The sequence below is a fragment of the Pogona vitticeps genome, chromosome 3 (genome assembly GCF_051106095.1).
Source record: "Pogona vitticeps strain Pit_001003342236 chromosome 3, PviZW2.1, whole genome shotgun sequence".
In the NCBI taxonomy this organism is placed as follows: domain Eukaryota; kingdom Metazoa; phylum Chordata; class Lepidosauria; order Squamata; family Agamidae; genus Pogona; species Pogona vitticeps.
The window spans coordinates 154974238-154992127 of record NC_135785.1 but is presented as its reverse complement, the minus strand read 5'-3'; the positions used below and the strand labels follow the sequence as shown (position 1 = coordinate 154992127).

At 40.9% G+C, this 17890-nt stretch overlaps 1 protein-coding gene across 1 annotated transcript; it reads left to right on the top strand.

The window, feature by feature from the left end:
- The first annotated feature begins 8374 nt into the window (after nucleotides 1–8374).
- On the top strand, nucleotides 8375–9581 carry LOC140707534 (uncharacterized). The gene is made up of 2 exons (XM_073001340.2): nucleotides 8375–9136; nucleotides 9234–9581. Exons 1-2 carry the CDS (start codon nucleotides 8915–8917, stop codon nucleotides 9579–9581), a joined length of 570 nt encoding a protein of 189 aa, XP_072857441.2. The 5' UTR covers nucleotides 8375–8914.
- The last annotated feature ends 8309 nt before the right edge of the window (nucleotides 9582–17890 follow it).

Below are 17890 nucleotides of genomic sequence, written 5' to 3'. Positions count from 1 at the left end.
ACAGTGGCCAGAGAAAAAGAATCCTCCCCCAGTCATGTCCATGTCACAGATGGAAATGTAAGCTGTTCTGAGACTGGTCTAAGTGAACTCAATAGATCATACTTGATCATCTATTTAAAGGGAGAAGACATAAAGTAACAAAATAAAATGACACCATCCTGAGTTACTGTCCTGCCAGAAAGACTTTGGGCTGGAAGTTTAAGTATCAGAGTACAATACTGCTGGGTCTCCTTCTCTTTTGGATTGTTACTACCGGCTCTGGTAATCATCAGAACCCACTCCATGGATCTATTTTAGATCTTATTTTAGACTATTTCCAAATACAAATATTCAGCATTTCAATAACAGACTATATGATTATGCACACAATTATTGGGGACATGATTCTATTGAATTAAGAGTGTTTTCCTTGATTATTTGTTAATGAAGGAAAGATCGTCATGGAGGCCACTCCCAAGCAGTGGACTTTTCTTTTGATGGAAGCTAGTGTAAATCCTCCCCATTTTCCTTCTGCCAGCAGGCAAAGATATATTTATTCAGGCAGAAGTTTGCCATATTGGTTGTTGCTGATATGGGTTTAAGGCCAAGGGTACTGGTTCTATCGTTAAAGGTTGCATTTTAATTATGTTTTAGTGGATTAAATTTCATGTGACATTTCAAGTGAGATGTTGTTTTTAATGTTATATTTTAGATTTGATAACTTCCCTGAGCATCATTTTTAGTGGAAAGGTGGCGTATAAACCAGATCAAACCCATGAAATGAAAATTATCAAAACTTCCATTACGCGAAAAAGAGAAGCAAGAAGTAAATCTTCTCTTCTTGCAAAATTACAGCTGATCCTTCAGCACAGTGAAAACCCTGACTCTCTGATCGACTGTGAAGACACATCCATTCCTAAAGGTTCTCGTACAACAAGTTCTCCAAACTGAAATGTCTGCACCTGGACAGACTGTGTTCGATAGTGCTCACTGACATTATGTGAGGGACATCTGATTGTACCCCCCTGCTCATTGCTTCCAAAGAGAAGGCCAGCAGCACTGAATATATTCCAGATAGGACTGGCCATTTGTCAGATGAACATTTCTTTCTCCCTGACATGCTAGATTGCTGAATTGTTGAATAATAAAGGAGGAAACGCTAAATAAATGGTTACCAACAGCAAAGCAGAATATATTTTCTGTACTCAGGCTATAGTTCATCAGATGTCAGATGTAAATGGAATGTGGGAGGATTGTGAGACTCCCTGAGGCCCTCGAGTGTTCAATTCTCATGAAAGTTAAGTAGAAGTAACTATTCAATGATGTTTTGTTGCTTAGGAATCAGTGCAAGAAATCACTGTGGGGATGAAGGCATGTTGAGAGGGCGGAAGGCATCTAACTGACTAAACAGACATACCTGGATTTAAAGCTGTTGGTCTACCTATCCTAACCATTTTCAGTTCAAAATAAGTCCCACTTGTTTTTAAGCAACAAAATGTATGGTCATCAGAAAAGCATATAAAATTTTGGCTGTTTTCCTAACCTATTTATACTGTATATATGGTGTCATCATTCTAAAGGAAGCAATTACGCATTGCTATTATCAATCAATTCTCAAAATAGGACTTCTGCAAAAAAAAAGAGAGTTCAGTTTATTCTTTTCTCTGCCAAACAATGTTTTTTCTGTATGACCCAAATCTACCTGGACACTGACACACACACACACACACACACACACACACACAGAGGGGGGGGAGAGGGAGAGGGAGAGGGAGAGAGGGAGACAAGGGGGGAGGGAGAGGGAGGGAGAGCAACTTATGCATCTTATATCAGACACAAGAAGGTGAAAACTGGAACATATACTGTATATCTGCATGTCAGATAAAATATGTAGGATTCTCAGCTTTAATTAGCAGTGAAATAGGCCATCTATTTGTGCATGAATCACACATGCATAATTTTACAGAGGAGTATGACAAATGAAAAATAATGCATAGATAAGGGCAGGTGTCTCATGGTAAACAGTAACTCATGGGTTATGTATCTGCAGAAGAAATATATTTTCAATTGAACAGAAATAGTATTCACTTAAAGCATATAAGTTTAATAAATAAATGAATGAATATACAAGAGAAAACTCTCACAGTATAGAGAAAGTACTGTGCCACAGATTTTTGTTGCATATGCTGCAAGATCCCCTATTCAGGCTTTGCCCTATTTTAATCCTTTTTTAATCCTAGCTCATGACAACCTGAACCATTCAGTCTCAGTCTAAAAAAACCTTGTGTTTTTTTAGTAAGGCTTTAGGATCATAGCTTTGCAGAGGAGCAAGAATATAATGAGGCTTCTGGTTGGTTGCTGATTAAGAAAGGAGGAGTGAGGCTCCAGGCTCACCTTTTTGGGCCCTGCCACTGGCCAGAGTGAGGCAGGTGATTTTAGCAACAGAAGGTGTAGCCAGACTGTCCTGCTCCTGATGTCCATTCACCAGTGTTGACACAAAATGCAATTGCCAGTTGGCTTCTGTACATGGAACAGGGATGAGGGAAAGCCTGCCTTCATGTGCCTTGCCTCTAACAAAATGGCTTGAGAAAGCCCTATCATGTATCTGATATCACACAATAGACCATATTGTCTAAGTGCCATACTTTTACATTCTACTGGTTCACACTATTTTTGTTTAAATGAAAAGATCAAGCAAAACCAAAGCTGACATTTTGTTTAACTATGAGTGGATTCAACTAGTCTTATCTACTAACTGGCAGATTTCAATAAGAAACTATTTTTCCTATCACTAGGTGCTAGAAACCAAGTATACAGTTGATGTAGATAGGAGATTCCGCTTCCCATCAATCAGACAATATTACTGTTAGGCAAAGTAATAATTACGTTCATTTAATTTTTTTGTAAGTAACACTGGAAAATATATATGTGAACAAGATGAACCATATTTAAGTTCCTTTATTTCTTTATTTCTTTCTTTCTTTCTTTCTTTCTTTCTTTTTCTTTCTACTAAGTGTTCAACTATGTTTTTGGTGCTGAGTTGGAGCTGTTATCATAAGTGGCTTGTGACTGTAGCTAGAAGCACCTCATCCCCCGAAAAGGTGGAGTGAGGAGGCATCTTCCCTGCTTAAAGTGTAAGCCAGGTGTTCTCTCTCTCCCACCCACAAGTTTCAATGTTTTATTCAGGAGAGCATGTGGAGCAAATTAGAAAAAAGCATCCCCTATTTGAGTTGGGACTGAGGAGGGACTGCCCTGGTGAAAAGTTGCCTATGTGTTTAATAGCTGTCTAATAACCATATGGTGGGCTGATATTATATGGTCCTAAGTGTTAGAGGGCACCATACCTAGTTCTGTTAGTACATGAATGAGCACCTTATTTTGTGCATTTTTAAAGAAAATGTAGCAACATCCAGAAATATCTTCAAAAATACAGAAATATTTAAAAAAAAAACTGGGAGAAACTGCTAGATTAGTTCATCTTATGCCATTGGGAATTGTATGCCTCATATGAATGCCCAAACATTTGGAATTCCTGCCCCCATATTGTCCTCCTTTTAAAAAGTGGGAGGAAACGGTACTCTTTGACTGGGTGCCAATATGGAACAATCAGCAGCTAGGATGATTTAACTTTATGCAAGTTAACTTGTAAGCATGACAGATTGCTGATAAGTAACAAGGCACCTGTCACGCTGTAGGCATGTGCCTTATAACACATTTTGCATATCATTAATTAGCAGCAATTCACCATGGTAAATTATATAATGTACACATGCAAATCACCAAAAGGACTTTGAGGGAGATAGGTGCCTTCAAGTTTTCTATATACTTTATTTCATTTAATTTTCTTGAAATATTTTTATCCCACGTTTTTCCTTAAAAGGATCCATAACTGCTATAGAAATTGCCCTATGTTGTGTCATCCAGTTGTTGTGTTATAAAGTTGGAATGTTGGTTTGTGGAACCCAGTCTACATCAGTCCATTAAATTTGTTCCCCAGGTTCATTGCAACATTATCAGAAGGTCCAGGAAAAAAAAACCCTCAATAATGTTGGCTTTGTGTCAAATAAAGATGAAAATTAATTTTTGAATAATCATTTTCTTGGATTCCCTTCCCCCAATTTTTCCTGTATTCAAGTCATGATAACTCCACATCTTTGTTCTTACTTGTGAAACATGCCCAATTGTTCTAGCCTCTTTTTTGTTTTTTGTTTTTTTGTTTTTTTGCTTACCTGCCAGAACTCATTTTCTGGTATGATCACATAACATAATCATTTCGGTCCATTGAAACTCACCTTCTTACGTCCTCTAGTTTTTCATTTAGTACCGCAGAGTTGTTTTACTGCATTTGATTGCTCCGGTGTTTAGATTGTATCAGTCAGGATACATTTTAAACCAAATGAATTCAAACATATTGAAAACCTTGCATTAATTGTAGTAAAAAGATAAGCACAGGGATCTTTTTTGTATTACATGAAAAGGATCCAGAGTCATCAGTGTTCTGAGAGACTGGAAGAGACTGCGCTGATGAACATAAATATATCTATGTCTTTCTATCAGTATTATTATCTGTATCCATGTCTATTCAACAGTTATGGGCAATCAGGTCAGTTCTGGCTTATGGTAGCTCTTACAGGGTTTTCTACTGCACTTTCAAATTATTTACCAATTCATTTTTCTAGTAGCCAGGGCCCCACAGGTGGCAGATACATAACACTATCAGCTTCAAATCTGCTAAATGACCTCATCTGGCGCCTCTTCCAAGAGGCATGGGGGCATTTGAACTCCTGACCCTTTGTTCCTTAGCCAGGTGCTCCTACCTACTGAGCTATACCAACTCACATATACAGGTATTTAGATCTAAATTATCAGTGTTGTGTACCATAATTGGCAGATGCCAAAACACTGAATGGGGACCATCTGTGAATGTCTGTGTTGACCACAGGGCAGAATAAGAAAACTATATATGTTAACAGGATGGATGCTTCTAGGAGAGAGTGACAATTCCCTTGGATCCAATGTCCAAAATCATATTTATAAGTCATATTGTGTAACAGAAATGGCCTCAGTTCCCCCTTGGATTCCTTATTGTTTAGACTTAATCTTATTGTGCACAAGTCAACTGGATACATATTCGACTTGGGATCAAAACAGGGGCATTTTTAATTGCCAGCAAGCTGCCTCTGCAGGTTACACTATTTCCCTTACACCAGCATAATTTTCACAAGAGGATTTTGGCTGTTGGGATAAATCCAAGATTGGGGGTGGAGGTTGAAATATTAAAATAAAAAAAAGACTTGACATTATTTAAACTGGGGAAGGGTAAAGAGAAGCATTAATATTTTATTGCTGAAGTGGAAGGGAGGGTCTATGAGTGAGATTATTAGGCAATATAGTTTCTTGCAGCAGCTCTAAGCAACCTTTTGGTTAACTACAATGTGAACTGGATGATTCACAGCTGCCTAGCATACTGGCTTGGCATGCTTCAGTTTTCTTTTTTCTGTCTTTTTAGTTATTACTAATTATATTTACTGGGACTGAGTATGCTAATACATGCAGATGAACACTCACAATCTTGTATGGGTTTTGAGTGCTTAGGGCAGAACTCCACTTTACGGCATTAGGATTTTTTTTCCCTCCCAACGCCCTTGATTCTTCTTCTTCTAGATGCAGTAGTGTCACAGTCAAAGTTCATAACAGCTGTATATTGCTCTTTGTGTGTGTGTGTGTGTGTGTTTTCCCTGGATTGGAGGTGGATGGATAATCCTGCCATTAATAACTCTGATGGCATACCCACCCACCCAACTAAATTATAACTTTCTGCAATTCCCAGTCTTCAGGAATTGTTCCCCCATCCCCACAAATGTACTGTAATAACAAACAAATACAAGTATGGACACAGATCAGGTAGGAATATCTTCCAAATGGCACAAGGACTGGAACCTGCTTTACCTTGTGCCATTTGGAAGATATTCCTACCTGATCTGTGTCCATACTTGTATTTGTTTGTTATTACAGTACATTTGTGGGGATGGGGGAACAATTCCTGAAGACTGGTTGGACATCAAACAAATCTTTCCCCTCCTTTCTCAAATATGTACAGGAAGAAAAATAAAGGCACCATTTCCAGTTTCAATTATGTTTTAGCTCAGTGGTTTAGGTCTCTGACTGCAGAGCCAGAGGTCAGGGGTTTGATTCTCCCACTGTGCCTCCCTGACAGGGGCTGGATTCAATGATCTGTAGGGTCCCTTCCAGGTATGCAGTTCTAAGATTAAGATTTATTTTGATTCCTCCATGTAAAATGAGGGAGGATTTCATGGTAACTGCTAACTTGGCCCTTTTTAGTAGGCATTATCCAATATAGTCATATAGTAAGTCAAATCAGTGAACTTTTAAAATTAACTTAACTTGTGCTGTGAGGATCCTGATCCACAATCACAATGTTAGGCATGTTTGAGAAGTTTGTTTCTGCTCATTTTTTAAAAAAGGAACTTGAAAGAATTTGACAGTTCCTTTATATTCAGGATGGAATGAATTTAAACAAAATGCAGATGGACAAACCAATAGATTTATTCATCAAGGACCAGGAATTTGACTTTAAGCTTACAGATTCTTGCTTTGAACACTTGTTTGTCTGATTATGTTCATGGTGAACTAGAACTGCCACTTTTATTTATTTATTTTCTTCCTGAGAAGTTCTTCATCTTTAACATCTATATGGCACACAGACAAAGCATCGTCTTCTTTATACTTGGAATAGCTTTACTTATTGAATAGAGCTAATAAAGATAGTTTAGAAATATATTTGAAGAATTTACCAAAATTTACAATTCACATATCTGAGATGGAAAGCATTTGAGATGTTAAAACACTAAACATGGGAGAAAATGAAACTAGTCAGTCCATCTCAAAAGCCACTGTGTATCACATTGCTTTTTGGGGAGGGGGGACAGAAAAGCAACATTGCAAAACAAAACAAATAAAATATCCATTTCTCATCACCAGTGGCTACCTTCTGAGCGAAAATCTTTCCAGTTTCTCATCCAACATGGTGTCCAACATTTTTTTCTGTTCTATTGGTTTGGAATGCATGCCCAAGAAAATATGGGTTTAATCTGGTAAGCACAAGTTTCCCTGAAACATGGAAAGTATGCATCATATGTGCATGTGTGGCTTTGAGTTCTCTCTTCAGAATTCAAGATATGACTTAAAGGCCAAATTCTGTGCATCACTTCATTCTTGAAGAAATAAACTACCATGGTTATGTGAGGAGATGGGGTCAGGAAGAAACATCTGTTCCAAGAGATTTCTATAACATTTTCACAAAGCCACAGAACCCTTTTAGATCCTGTATTTCCCATGATTTGGAAAATCTAAATGTATTTTTATTCTTATTTCTTCAGGTCCCATGACCAACGGCTTTGAGAACTCTCAGTTTTAAAAACTTTATGGCATTTCACATGGCGGGCTTCTATTCACATCAAGAAATATCCAGCAGGTACATAGCCTTATAGCTTCTTAGCGGTGCAAATAACTTCATCAGGTTCCAGACTATATTTGGAGAGTATGAGTAAGATTTGGGTTACTACTGGAGCAACGCTTGGTTTTTCACAGAGGGGACAAATGCTATAAAATTGTAACTTCAGAGAGACAAGCAGAAGACCTGGAATAGACAAGAAAAATTTAGCTGGGAGATTAAGTTTTCTACATCTTGCTCTCTGTCCCCTTTCCTTTCTCTTTGCTACTCCATTCAGTTTTCCTATTTTTGACCATGACCCTCAGGGAAAGCAGAACAAAAAATATTTCTTGTAGATGAGAATGACAAGGAAAAGGATACAGGTCTGTTCGAATCATCCGTTGTGCTGAATAAGAGAAGAAACCTGCTGCATTTCTCAGTTACTCACAGATGAAGAAAATAACCAACTTTTTTTTGCATGCGCTTGCTTCAGCTCCTAGGTTTCTACTGACTTTAAAATATTGGCTATGAACCAAAGTATAAGGGGCATAATTAGAAAACAACAACATAGATTTCAGTGAGAGATGTAAGAGAGCTCGTGAGACTGTAGCAGACCCAAATACACCTGTTGTGACTTGGTGTTATGTGCTGTCAAGTTGCTTCCAACTTATAGCAACCTGGATGAAGCATTAATGACCTCCAAATTCAAGATTTACCTTGGGACTTACTTATGGACTAATGAGAAAAGGAGAAAAGGATTGGGCTGCATATTTCTCTCACTGAAATGAATCAGGTTGGTATGGTCCACTATAGTAGTAGGATAATGGTAGCTCTCATCAAACTCAATTTTGACAGGTGCCACGCCCCCTTTTGGGACCCTGGACCGGAAGGGGAGGGACTTCTGGCGCCTAGGTTGGACCCAGGCCCCTTCCGGCGGAAGGGGTGGTCCGAACGGTGACGTCAGGGGTTGTGGGGGTCCCCATGGGCCTATAGGGGTCTTTCCCTAGAGTCCGGGGTCCCCCGTGACCCTAGGGGTGCCTGAGGATTGGACCCCGAGGGGTTGTGCCACCCCACGACCCCGTAGGCCAATGGGGAGCGGTTGGAGGTCCTTGGCTAGAAAAGGGGTGGTCGTAGACCATGTCTCGGCTTGCCCCAGCCCCCTGCGTGACGTCAGGGATTTCGGGGGCCCCGTGAGCCTATAGGAGCCTTTTCCTAGAGGCAGGGGTCCCCCGTGACCCTGGGGTGGCCTGAGGATTGGTCCCCGAGGTTGCGTGCCACCCCGCGACCCCGTAGACCAATGGGGAGCGGTTGGAGGGCCTTGGCTGGAAAAGGGGTGGTCGTAGGACATGCCCCGGCTTGTCCCTAGGCCCTGCAAGGGTGGGAAAGCCCCGGGGAGTTTGCTGAGAGGCTATAAAAACGTGGTTCGGGGACACTTCTGCGCGCTCTGTCAGCTCTTTGCAAAGGTCCTGCGGTTTTGTAGACATGGCGGAGAAGGAGAACAAAGCTCCGGAGCCCGTCCATAAGCCAGAGGAGCAAAAGGTCACGGCCTGCATGACCCTTTCCAAACCCCGAAAGCGTTACATGAGTTCAGATTCCGACAGTGAAAACGGCCCTCCAGGAGCATTAAAACGGCTTGAAGAACCTGACGGACAGTGTCATCCTAGGAAAACATCATGTTATAATGAGAAAACTTCTGAAACGCAGGTAGGTAACCCCTGGGGTAAGGTGTTGATAGAGGAGCGCTATAGATGTTTATTACGTGTGCTAAAAACCCCTTTTTGAATTTTTTTTTTTTTTTTAGGAGATGCGGTACTTCCAAGCCGGAGGCTATTCTCTGAAAAAACACAAGGACATGCAGGCCCTTACAAGGGCCTGTCTCTTCGCAATGCTAAAAGACGCTTTGTCTGAACATCTGATTCAAAGGTGCTATGGATGCCAGGAAGATCTGTGTGGGCAACAAGCGCACCCGTGCATAGGTTGGAACGATGCTGACTATTCCAAGATGTTGAACGAGATATGTTCGAAACTTTGCTATAAAAAAGTTATCCTTGTTATCACCATTACAGCTTTCCAAACTAAGAAGCTCTGCATGACAAATCGAACCTTGATCTACATACACAAGATTATTAAAAGCTCAACAACTTTTTAAAAAGACTATTGAGGTCGACAGATGAACAATATCTAGACATTGTTAAACGAACACTACAACAAGTATACGATTGTCATTTTTACTGTTGTCCAAACATGCGTGATTGAATAAAAACAAAAACAAAAAATGTATAATTTTTGTAATATACTGATTTGTTTTTAATAAAGAGCATTTATTGTACCATACATTGATCATATTAGTGCTAATGGCTGAGCAGGATGCACGGGAAAAATTACTGCACAATATCTATTACACACCCTCAGCAGCGGGGAGTTTTGGAGGTCTCAAGCCTCTCTTTAGGGAGGCCAAAAAACAGGTCAAAACCTTGAAGCTCGGAGATGTTTCACGATGGCTGTCTGATCAGGATGCCTATACGTTGCATAGACCTGCTAGAATACATTTTAAAAGAAATAAGACCGTGGTTTCCAAAGTAGATGCTCAATGGCAGGCAGATTTGGTTGATATGCAACAATATGCCCGGCACAACAATGGTTACAAGTATATTCTGGTCTGTATAGACATTCTGTCTAAGTACGGCTGGGTAAAAGCGCTCAAAGGTAAAACAGGCAAAGAAGTGGCCAGCGCCTTTGAAGCCGTTTTCAAACAAGACGGGAGAAAACCTGACAAAATACAGACGGATCGTGGCGGTGAATTTCTAAACAAACCTGTAACCGGTTTATTCAAGAAATATGGAATACTGCATTTTGTCACCAATAATGAGGTCAAAGCGGGGGTTGTTGAGAGGTTTAACAGAACATTAAAAACAAAAATGTGGAGGTATTTCACGGCTAAAAACACCTACAGGTATGTGGATGTATTGCAGCAACTCCTTAAAAGTTACAATCATAGCATTCATAGAACTATTAAATGTAGGCCTGTAGATGTGAATCATCATAATGACCTGTTGGTCTGGAAAAGAGTCTATGAGCCCTCTGTTGGAACCAAAAAAGAAGTTTCAAAACTCAGAAAAGGGGACCTTGTGAGGGTTTCTAAAAGCAAAGGCGTATTTGATAAGGGGTATGAGCAGAATTTCACCACCGAGATATTTATCGTAGATCGTGTTGTCAAAGGTAAAGAGAGGCCTGTATACCATCTGACGGATTATGATGGGGATGCCATAATCGGTACTTTCTATCCTGAAGAATTGCAGAAGATCAATGACCGGGAAGATCGACTGTACAGAATTGAAAAGATTTTGGACACAAAAGGCCGTGGTCGAAGAAAACTCCACTTAGTGAAGTGGTTAGGTTGGCCTAGCAAGTTTAACAGCTGGGTGTCTGCCTCAGAGATTTCTAAGGTTGTTTAGGCGCTGAGAAGATAGACGTACAAGGAGCTGAAACCGCCGTTAATGTCTGCAGCATGCGGTATTTTCCTGACAGCCACATACGGAGGGGCCCCCAAAATGTGGGCTAACTCCGTCCCCGCCGAGAATAAGTAATTTTCAGGGCCTGTGAATCTAACTTTGCCCATGACGGTGTCGTAGGTCAACCACGTTTCTTGTAGGTCTATAGCTTGTTTTATCGTATCATTCATGTTCTTCAGAAGATCAGGAATGTCCTTGTAATAGCCCCTGTGTAAATGAAAGGTCCATTTCTTTGGCCCCTCAAAAATTGAAAACGGTGTATTTTTAAGGAGTGTGTACCAACTCCGAGGATACTGTATCTCTGCTAGACCAACTTCCCAAACACCGATCAAATCTAAGGGTTTGGGCAACATTGTCGTATAACTGGCGTTTGTATTTTGAGGAAAAACCTTCTTACAGGCATTACTTGGGAGTGTGATGTAAAAACCATGATCCCCCATTTTGCTTCTCAGCGCCTAAACAACCTTAGAAATCTCTGAGGCAGACACCCAGCTGTTAAACTTGCTAGGCCAACCTAACCACTTCACTAAGTGGAGTTTTCTTCGACCACGGCCTTTTGTGTCCAAAATCTTTTCAATTCTGTACAGTCGATCTTCCCGGTCATTGATCTTCTGCAATTCTTCAGGATAGAAAGTACCGATTATGGCATCCCCATCATAATCCGTCAGATGGTATACAGGCCTCTCTTTACCTTTGACAACACGATCTACGATAAATATCTCGGTGGTGAAATTCTGCTCATACCCCTTATCAAATACGCCTTTGCTTTTAGAAACCCTCACAAGGTCCCCTTTTCTGAGTTTTGAAACTTCTTTTTTGGTTCCAACAGAGGGCTCATAGACTCTTTTCCAGACCAACAGGTCATTATGATGATTCACATCTACAGGCCTACATTTAATAGTTCTATGAATGCTATGATTGTAACTTTTAAGGAGTTGCTGCAATACATCCACATACCTGTAGGTGTTTTTAGCCGTGAAATACCTCCACATTTTTGTTTTTAATGTTCTGTTAAACCTCTCAACAACCCCCGCTTTGACCTCATTATTGGTGACAAAATGCAGTATTCCATATTTCTTGAATAAACCGGTTACAGGTTTGTTTAGAAATTCACCGCCACGATCCGTCTGTATTTTGTCAGGTTTTCTCCCGTCTTGTTTGAAAACGGCTTCAAAGGCGCTGGCCACTTCTTTGCCTGTTTTACCTTTGAGCGCTTTTACCCAGCCGTACTTAGACAGAATGTCTATACAGACCAGAATATACTTGTAACCATTGTTGTGCCGGGCATATTGTTGCATATCAACCAAATCTGCCTGCCATTGAGCATCTACTTTGGAAACCACGGTCTTATTTCTTTTAAAATGTATTCTAGCAGGTCTATGCAACGTATAGGCATCCTGATCAGACAGCCATCGTGAAACATCTCCGAGCTTCAAGGTTTTGACCTGTTTTTTGGCCTCCCTAAAGAGAGGCTTGAGACCTCCAAAACTCCCCGCTGCTGAGGGTGTGTAATAGATATTGTGCAGTAATTTTTCCCGTGCATCCTGCTCAGCCATTAGCACTAATATGATCAATGTATGGTACAATAAATGCTCTTTATTAAAAACAAATCAGTATATTACAAAAATTATACATTTTTTGTTTTTGTTTTTATTCAATCACGCATGTTTGGACAACAGTAAAAATGACAATCGTATACTTGTTGTAGTGTTCGTTTAACAATGTCTAGATATTGTTCATCTGTCGACCTCAATAGTCTTTTTAAAAAGTTATATGACTCGTCAGAAGCTGTTAAGCTTTTAATAATCTTGTGTATGTAGATCAAGGTTCGATTTGTCATGCAGAGCTTCTTAGTTTGGAAAGCTGTAATGGTGATAACAAGGATAACTTTTTTATAGCAAAGTTTCGAACATATCTCGTTCAACATCTTGGAATAGTCAGCATCGTTCCAACCTATGCACGGGTGCGCTTGTTGCCCACACAGATCTTCCTGGCATCCATAGCACCTTTGAATCAGATGTTCAGACAAAGCGTCTTTTAGCATTGCGAAGAGACAGGCCCTTGTAAGGGCCTGCATGTCCTTGTGTTTTTTCAGAGAATAGCCTCCGGCTTGGAAGTACCGCATCTCCTAAAAAGAAAAAAAAATTCAAAAAGGGGTTTTTAGCACACGTAATAAACATCTATAGCGCTCCTCTATCAACACCTTACCCCAGGGGTTACCTACCTGCGTTTCAGAAGTTTTCTCATTATAACATGATGTTTTCCTAGGATGACACTGTCCGTCAGGTTCTTCAAGCCGTTTTAATGCTCCTGGAGGGCCGTTTTCACTGTCGGAATCTGAACTCATGTAACGCTTTCGGGGTTTGGAAAGGGTCATGCAGGCCGTGACCTTTTGCTCCTCTGGCTTATGGACGGGCTCCGGAGCTTTGTTCTCCTTCTCCGCCATGTCTACAAAACCGCAGGACCTTTGCAAAGAGCTGACAGAGCGCGCAGAAGTGTCCCCGAACCACGTTTTTATAGCCTCTCAGCAAACTCCCCGGGGCTTTCCCACCCTTGCAGGGCCTAGGGACAAGCCGGGGCATGTCCTACGACCACCCCTTTTCCAGCCAAGGCCTTCCAACCGCTCCCCATTGGTCTACGGGGTCGCGGGGTGGCACGCAACCTCGGGGACCAATCCTCAGGCCACCCCAGGGTCACGGGGGACCCCTGCCTCTAGGAAAAGGCTCCTATAGGCTCACGGGGCCCCCGAAATCCCTGACGTCACGCAGGGGGCTGGGGCAAGCCGAGACATGGTCTACGACCACCCCTTTTCTAGCCAAGGACCTCCAACCGCTCCCCATTGGCCTACGGGGTCGTGGGGTGGCACAACCCCTCGGGGTCCAATCCTCAGGCACCCCTAGGGTCACGGGGGACCCCGGACTCTAGGGAAAGACCCCTATAGGCCCATGGGGACCCCCACAACCCCTGACGTCACCGTTCGGACCACCCCTTCCGCCGGAAGGGGCCTGGGTCCAACCTAGGCGCCGGAAGTCCCTCCCCTTCCGGTCCAGGGTCCCAAAAGGGGGCGTGGCACCTGTCAAAATTGAGTTTGATGAGAGCTACCATTATCCTACTACTCACTATCTTTGTCAGCTTCAGATTCCACTGAACTCAGTGGAATTTACTCCTGAGCAACTGTATATACAGAAATAGCAGCTTGTTTGCCCACTGATTCTGGGTCCACATTCTGAGTTCATATTTAACACTCCCATCAAAACCAATAGGACCTAAATGTACTTAACTATCGCTTGAATGTACCTGGAACACCTTTTCTCTCTTCTTAAATGGCAGTCACAATGAAACAATAACAACAAATCCATCAAACAACAGACAGAAGTAACTAGTGTGTCATCATAAAGCTTGTCCCCATACTGTTCCCAATTATATGTAACTAACATTTTTCCTAATTCACAATTATAATGGAAAACATGTTTCCATCTAACCTGTTTTTGAGGAAGCAGGTTTAATTATGGAAATGAGCTACTGAAAGCAGTGAGATAAAATCCTTACTCTGTGCAGTTTTTAAATGGCTGAAAACACCGTTTACTTGCCAGAAGCATTCATGAGGAGCAAATCATTAATGTGCTGTGATCCACCAGTAACATAAACCTATACTGAGCCTGCCATTCAGTCAGTGGGCTGAAAAAAAGTCTATGTTCTAGACCATTGAGCAGGGGGTTGGACTCGATGGCCTTACAGGCACTTTCTAACTCAATTATTCTGTGATTCTATTATTCTAGATATAACTGAGAAATGTCTAAGGTTCCACTGTTCTGTTGTCAGTTAGTGCTTCAATAGCCTTCATCTTCAGCAATGGCATACAATGGGACCTCTGTAATCCTACCATACCAACTGCTGCTCCCTCCTGGATACTATTAATGCATGAGTGCAAACAGACTGTTACTGTTGTCAACAGAGATTTCATTTCCATTGCTTGCAGTACAATGCAGGTATTCCAGCTTTCAACAGGTGAAAGGTCCCAAGTCAGTTTGATAATCCATGTGTGTTACTTAAAAGTTTTGATCAAGGATAGTTAGATAACACTGGGAGGGTTAGGTCAGTGGCTCTGCTTTGAACAGTGCTGTCCCATGCACGTCTACTCCAAAATAAATCTCATTAGGTTTCACAGGATTTAATCTCAGACAAATGCACATACTTATTACAAGGTTAATATGTTTATTGGAAAGCAAACCTCAATTAGCACTGTAAGATTTGCTTCTGAGTAAAAATGCATAAATTTGCCTTGCATTTTCTAAAAGCCCAGGAATGTTATATAATGTGCCTGATAATGTTACTGCAGTTGTTGTGGTTATCATTATGAAGCATGTATTGTTCCATTATACTGCACATCGTCTCTGTACTCCATCAATTTATCTGTACATGGTTCAGTACGATTCCTTAAGTTTATCTGATTCTGCCATATGTACCAGTGTTATATGGAGCAGATTCTATTAACCCATCCTTAAACATGGTGCTTCTGCTTTCTCCCAGTACAACTCTACATACATTATGGAAACTATAAGTACATTAGTTGTTGTAGCTGTGCTAAGAACATGACTATTAACAACAAAAGGTAAACAAACATTTGTCTGACATTGAATAAGTGAATATTGTGAATAAGTTTTAGCTGAGTGGCTGGTTAAGAAAAGAACATATTTTGGGGTTTGCTTCTTGAGGAAGGTTGTTTGGTTTCAAATCAATTCAGTACATATAAACAGAGGTTCCTCCACTGACTTACCTGGGAATAAACTCTGTTCAACTCAGAAGGATATATGTCTGCATAGACTGCATTATTGGGTCACATTTCTCAATATTTCAGGAGTACGATCCCCATCGACTATAGTAAGTCTTCCTTCTGAGAAATAATTCTCAACATTGCACTGCAGACTTCAATTCCCACGGTAATGAGTCTGGTAATGTTCCCTGAGATAGTATTTGTTGTTATTTTTACACAGTGAATGTCTTCTGAACACACTCCCATGTGATTAAATCTGACTAAGATCTGCAACACTTCCATCTTGGAGGCCAGTTGTAGCTTCAGGTCAGACTGTAGTAAGGAATGCAAAAGTCTGTGTGTTGAATAATGAGCTCTTGTTTATCTGGGTCATTTCAATGCTCTGAAATATTCTTACAGGTCAGTTCTAAAGGGCTTAAAGTTTTATCAGGCTATCAGGACTGCAGTTTTCAGCACAACTACTAAAACGTACTCTCCACAGATTCAGTGGATGTATCCATGAAAGCTCACATTGAAATATATCAGTTTTATGGTGCCACAACATTTTTATTTTCTTTCTGTTTTTATTTTCTGTTTGGATATGCTTGCACAAACTAACACAGCTGCTTCTCTGAAAGCCAGAACTATGAAAGGCACTTAAGTCAGCTGAATAGAGTGGAGATCCATCAACTTCTTGAAGAAATTTGCCCAAGAACAAATGGACATCACCAAGTGCAGATGACAAGACACCATCCTTAAGGAACTAAGAGGGGGAGAAAATTTATAATCTACATACCCCACTGACTAAAACAAAAGATCATTTTCTTCAAGAAAGGATAACAAACTCTCCAAATGACTCTTCACTGAGGCTCCTCCCAACACCTCATAGGAAGTGAGGGTCTATCCTCTAACCTGTGGTTTTGTTTCACTCTCGTATATCTGAAGTAGTCGCTGTATCCATAACAGTTCAGAAGCATATCATTTAGTTTTGAAAGTGCCACATTTTTGTTTTCTACTTTTTGTATTTCTATTTTTGTCTATGCGAACCTTACAACTGCTCTGCATGTATTCTTCAGGTGATTTCTCTGGATCAGATGACCATCCAACATAACTGGCAGTAACAGTATGAATGAACAGTATCAAAAATTTGTGGTATGGGAGAGGATATAACATATCTGTATGGTTTTATATGTATGATGCAGTTACCTACACAACCCAGCCTTTAGGAATGCAGTCAAGTGGAGCTTGTTCAATCCTTAAGTCCAACAGGAGGTGTGTAAGAATGTGCATTTTGATGACAGAGCACATACATACAAAAAGACTATTACTTGTAAGGAAGAATGACACAGGCAACAACTCATGTAAAATCTGGGGATCAATTCTATGATCTGGGCAATACATATTTGGATATTTTCCAGGAAAGGTTTTATGCAAATGAGACTGTACTGCATCCACAGCCTCAGAAGGTACGATAGGTGCTCTCAGTGGTGAGGTGGTTGTGCACAGCCAGATTTCCATATGAATCACTTTTAAGATCCTCTGAAGTGGCCGTAAGCAATGAAGATTCTTGTGTGAACCCAAGAGCATCACACAAATGCATGTTCAGGTTTTCTTCAGATTTTCCTCATCAGCACAGGAAGACTGGGGACAGAAAGAACAGGGACACTCTGGGAATCCTTTTGGTCCCCCCTCAGTTTCAATTCCTTGACAACCCATAACAACCAGGTGCCCTGCTCCATGAGAGGTCACTAAACATGTGATTCCAACTCTGTGACAAGCCCATTGCCAGTAACATTCATTCGTCACATTCCCTTCAAGCAGAGGGGCAATGTGAGGTATTTTGTACTTCTTACACATGCAGCACACATTTCTCTTCCTGATAGCTAGATGAAACAGGTTGTCAACCTGACATTTACTTTTCAATTTTGTTTATTGTGCTTGACACAAGACAAAGGAGAAGAGAAGAAGAAAAGAACCCTTTAGCAAAAGGCATGAATTCTGGGTTTATATCCATCAACATAGCACATCTCTTCCCAGTTGGATGAGATGCAAATGTAACATGCTGCAGAATGTCAAAAGACACCTGTACAGAAATAACAGGAGGCTGTTGTGCTCTAATCCTGCCTTGCCTCAATGCTCTGCATTTCAAAAACAACCTAACAATATCCCTCTGATACAGGACACATTTTCTGT